Raw genomic sequence first — 4,100 nt, 5'->3', positions numbered from 1 at the left:
CCTCATTTCTGGCATCTATGAGAGCATTCAAGTTCTTTTCGTCAAATTTGAACCAGTCTGGTTGAGCTTTAGCACGTCTTGGGAGAACATCGGTTGCTGCTTTAGACATGGATTTTGATAGTTCAGAGTATTTGCAGGCTGCATTAGTGTCAAAGTAGTTTTTAATTTTATCAAAGAATTTACGTTTGACATCTGGATCAAGTAGATGGGAGTGGTCGAGAGCAAGCAGTCGCTGACGGTTATCGTTTTTCTTTTTAAGACGTTTCATTAAGCGGAGGGTAACAAAAGTAGCATTATGATCACTATCTAACAGAGGCGAGGTGATTCCAGCATCGATACATCGGACGAACATTTCTCTGTTGACAAAAATGTGATCGATTTGGTGGAGATTTTTACTACGAGGATGCATCCATGTGCCGTATTTCTTCTTTTTGAAACACGTCGTAACAACTTTCAACTCTTGATTTTCCAGAATCATTAACGTGAGATATACCAAAATTACCGAGCGGGCCTGACTCCTTCGATCGATTCACGCCCATACTAGAGTTGCAATCACAACCAATCACTAAAATATCATCATTTCGTTTTCTGTTCAAACACGTTGTTAGGTAAATCAAAAATTCGTTCCAGGTATGTTCTGGGGCATTTCCTACCGGGGCGTATGCCGATACCAAAAAGACACCAACATCTCTGTTGTGCTTATCTCTCAATAATAAACGAATAGCTAATACTCTAGGTCCGAGATCAGAGTGAGTTTCGAGACCAGCTGCATTCCAAGCGTCAACACCATCAGGATTCAAACAGATTGCGACTCCTTGGGACCCTCTACGGCAGGTTGCCTCATTTAGACCGGACGATATGAGGCGATATTGTTCGAAATCTAACACCTCCTGACCTTTACGCCAAGTCTCCTGTAAGCATGCTGCTATTGCATTTCTCTTTTTCATAACGTGACATAGCTCAACAATACGGGCATCTGTTTTCACTCCACGTACGTTTTGTGATAGAAAAGTTATTTGTTTCATAATCAAAGAAAGTTTATACGTTTTTGTGGTTCACCTTCAAAATACTGTCCATTCTGCTGGTGAGACAAAACAGCCAGTTGAGCAAATGTTCAACATCCACCAATACGGGAGATCCAGATGGATCTGCGAGAAGTACCAGTCTCTTGATGCGAACTGCCCAGTGTTCACTCTTGTTGCATGTTGTTATTTGCTAGGTGTGGTGGATCACCCCACTTAATGTGGCGGATTTTCTTTCACCACCACACCTTTTCTTTTTAGTGAATCTATAACGAAACTTAGACTCAAATTTAGAGTAATTGGTGTTTCTTTTTAATTGTGAAATGTAGAGCTTTGAAAAAGAAAGAAAATGAGGGGTCATAGGCCTCCAGAGGATAAGTGGTTTTAAAGATATTCAAATTTTAGTGTCAAAAATTTGACTAAAAATGTCAAAAAAAAAGGTTAGGAAAATAGCTTGGAAAGATTCGAAAAATGTGTCAAAAAAGAAAAAAGAAAATTTTTTCAGTCATGCTTCTTTAATTTAGCATATCTCTTTTTTTAGTGTAGCTAGAGACCTGAAATTTGGAAGGAGGATTCTTTGATGATATTAGACTATCATCATATAAAAATATTTGTAAGATATTTAGTATATTTGTCAAAATAATGAAAGAAATATCTTTTTTTGAAAAAAGAAGACATTGCATTATTTGTTTTATTTTTGTTTTTGAAGAAAATAGCTTGGAAAAGGTTGAAATAAGTCCAAAAAAGGTGATAGGACCCATTTTCAAGGGACCTCTGGAAATGGAGGAACAAAAAGTTATAGATAAAGTATAAGTTTTTCTGAAAGGAGAAACCCCAAATCAAAAGAAAATCTATTTCGGCAAAAATAAAAACTTTTTTTTGGGACATTCCCATGCTAAAGAAGCAAAAAAGTGAAAAAAACTACATGAAAATGAAAGAACTAGAATTAGCGATTGTGATTTTTGAATTCCTCACCCTTTTTCTGATAAACATACAAAGTTTCAGCCTTCAACTATTTGTTCCTCTGTTTCCAGAAACATTTGTTCATCAACATTTGCAACTTTGTTTTCTCCCACGGAATTCAAATTCTTAAATGTTGCAAAAACAATCTGCAATTTACCAATTTCCTGTCTAGCCCGTGTCCACAGTGTTACCGCTGGAAAGCTAAGATCACGGGCTTTCTTTTAGTAAAAAAAGTTAGAAAGGTTCAAAGTTCACGGAAAAATGAAACATTTGGTTTGACGTCAACGAAAGTTGCATTACTTCTGGAGTCGCTATCTAGAAATACGCTAACTAGTTCGCGTAATTGTCTGTAATTGTTAGATGGCCGGATGATCAGTTCGACGGCCAGATGATCGATTCGACGGCCGGATGCTCATTTCGACAGACGGATGATCAGTTCGACGGCCGACTTCTCATTCCTGTTCAACGGCTGGATGCTTAGTGCGACTGCCGGATGGTCATCCCGGATGCTTTATCAATTCGACGATTTTGAGCCCGACCCCCCCTGATAGTTTTTTTATGTTCTTATTTACACCCCCTGTCTCTATACTCCAGTAGGTATCAAAAGCTCAGTGTGATCAAATTTAAAACTTTTAAATCCGCTAGGGTGGGTTGCAAACGATTAAGTTATTTCAATGGGGTCATCAAATTCAATTGTTCTTTCATGATATTCTCAGTTGGGTGGCTCTTTTAAATTCTCAATTTTACCAATGGGGTGAAAAGAAACTCTAGTTTTCCACTTGGGTAATCGTTTTCCCCAATGTGGTGAAAAAATGGGCCTTTTTAAGCGCTTTCCACTGGGGTTGCCAGTAGGGTTAATCCCAGTGGGTCACAGAGACGGGGTGTTTGTTCTGATGCGATGTATTTTCAAGATTTGGACTCAACCCACGGTGTGGTGGTGTGACACAATCATTTTCAGACCTGGTTCGTATCATACCACCATAGACTTCAAAATGAAACCCTTCAAGCTGCCCCAAAAATGGTATATAAAACAATTAGTCTTGAATAGGCACGTCTGCAGCATATATTGTAAAGCCAAAAAAATATTTGGGCCATGCCGTATAAAGCTGGACCAAACATGTGACCTCGTGCATTCATGACCCGTGCGATCACATGGTCACTTTCGGTCCAGCTTTTTACGACACGGTGTGGTCCAAACATTTAGGGATTTACAATATATGTGTCGTCAAAGACTATGTTTTATAAACCATGTTTTGGGCAGCTTGAAAAACCTTTCAAGTTTTTTCTTAAAAATGAAGTTTGGACTTTCGAGGAAATATCTATCCACCTATTTCCGGCTCTTGTTCAGTTGTTTGTTCATTTGGCAAAATCACTCAAATTTGAGTTTGAAACGCCATTCGTCTTCGAAACGCCATTCGTCTTCGAGGTAATCATATGACCAATTATGTACTATTGTACTGCCTGTAGCTGAAAATAGATAAAGAATAGTTGGCGTATCAGTTTTGAATATATTATATACGACAATTACGCGAAATAATTGGCGTATCAGTTATAGATGTATTATAAACCGACAGCAACAATTACGCGAACTAGTTGGCGTATCAGTTATGGATGTATTATATACAGAAATTATGCGAACTAGTTGGCGTATCAGTTATGGATGTATTATATATGGACAATTACGCAAACTAGTTGGCGTATTTCCAGATATATCATATAGATGTCAATATTACGCGAACATGTTGGCGTAATTGTCTGTATATATGATATAAAATTAGTTGGCGTAATTGTCCGTATATTATAAATAGATATTGTTAGCGTAATATGCCAATATCTACTTTCTCAAATGAAATACGAAAAAAAATTTGTTTTCTATAATATTGTCTTTTTAATCTATACGAAGTGTTATAAAATTCCTTATTGAATGACACGTTCTCATACTATAGAGGTTTAAAAAATGACGTAGAAACAAGAAACTGTGAAAATCGATATTACTGTACAAAACCTACATCACAACCACACGTGATCGAGGACATGTTTTTCTGAGGCTAGAAAAAATTTAAAAATGTAAGTCGTCTGACGGGGGAGTACCTAACGATTTTTGCTGTTTTAGCT

The 4,100-nt window shown here is 37.4% G+C and overlaps 1 protein-coding gene across 1 annotated transcript; it reads right to left on the bottom strand.

Moving 5' to 3' along the window:
- Nucleotides 1-395: 395 nt before the first annotated feature.
- Nucleotides 396-1,025, bottom strand: LOC136798162 (uncharacterized). Its single transcript, XM_067054744.1, has one exon. It carries the CDS (start codon nt 1,023-1,025, stop codon nt 396-398), a length of 630 nt encoding a protein of 209 aa, XP_066910845.1.
- Between the last annotated feature and the right edge of the window lie 3,075 nt (nt 1,026-4,100).

Source organism: Clytia hemisphaerica, unplaced genomic scaffold (genome assembly GCF_902728285.1).
Source record: "Clytia hemisphaerica strain Z4C2 unplaced genomic scaffold, Clytia hemisphaerica genome assembly, whole genome shotgun sequence".
Classification (NCBI taxonomy): domain Eukaryota; kingdom Metazoa; phylum Cnidaria; class Hydrozoa; order Leptothecata; family Clytiidae; genus Clytia; species Clytia hemisphaerica.
Note: the sequence above shows the minus strand (reverse complement) of the source record. Positions and strands in the feature narration are given on the sequence as shown.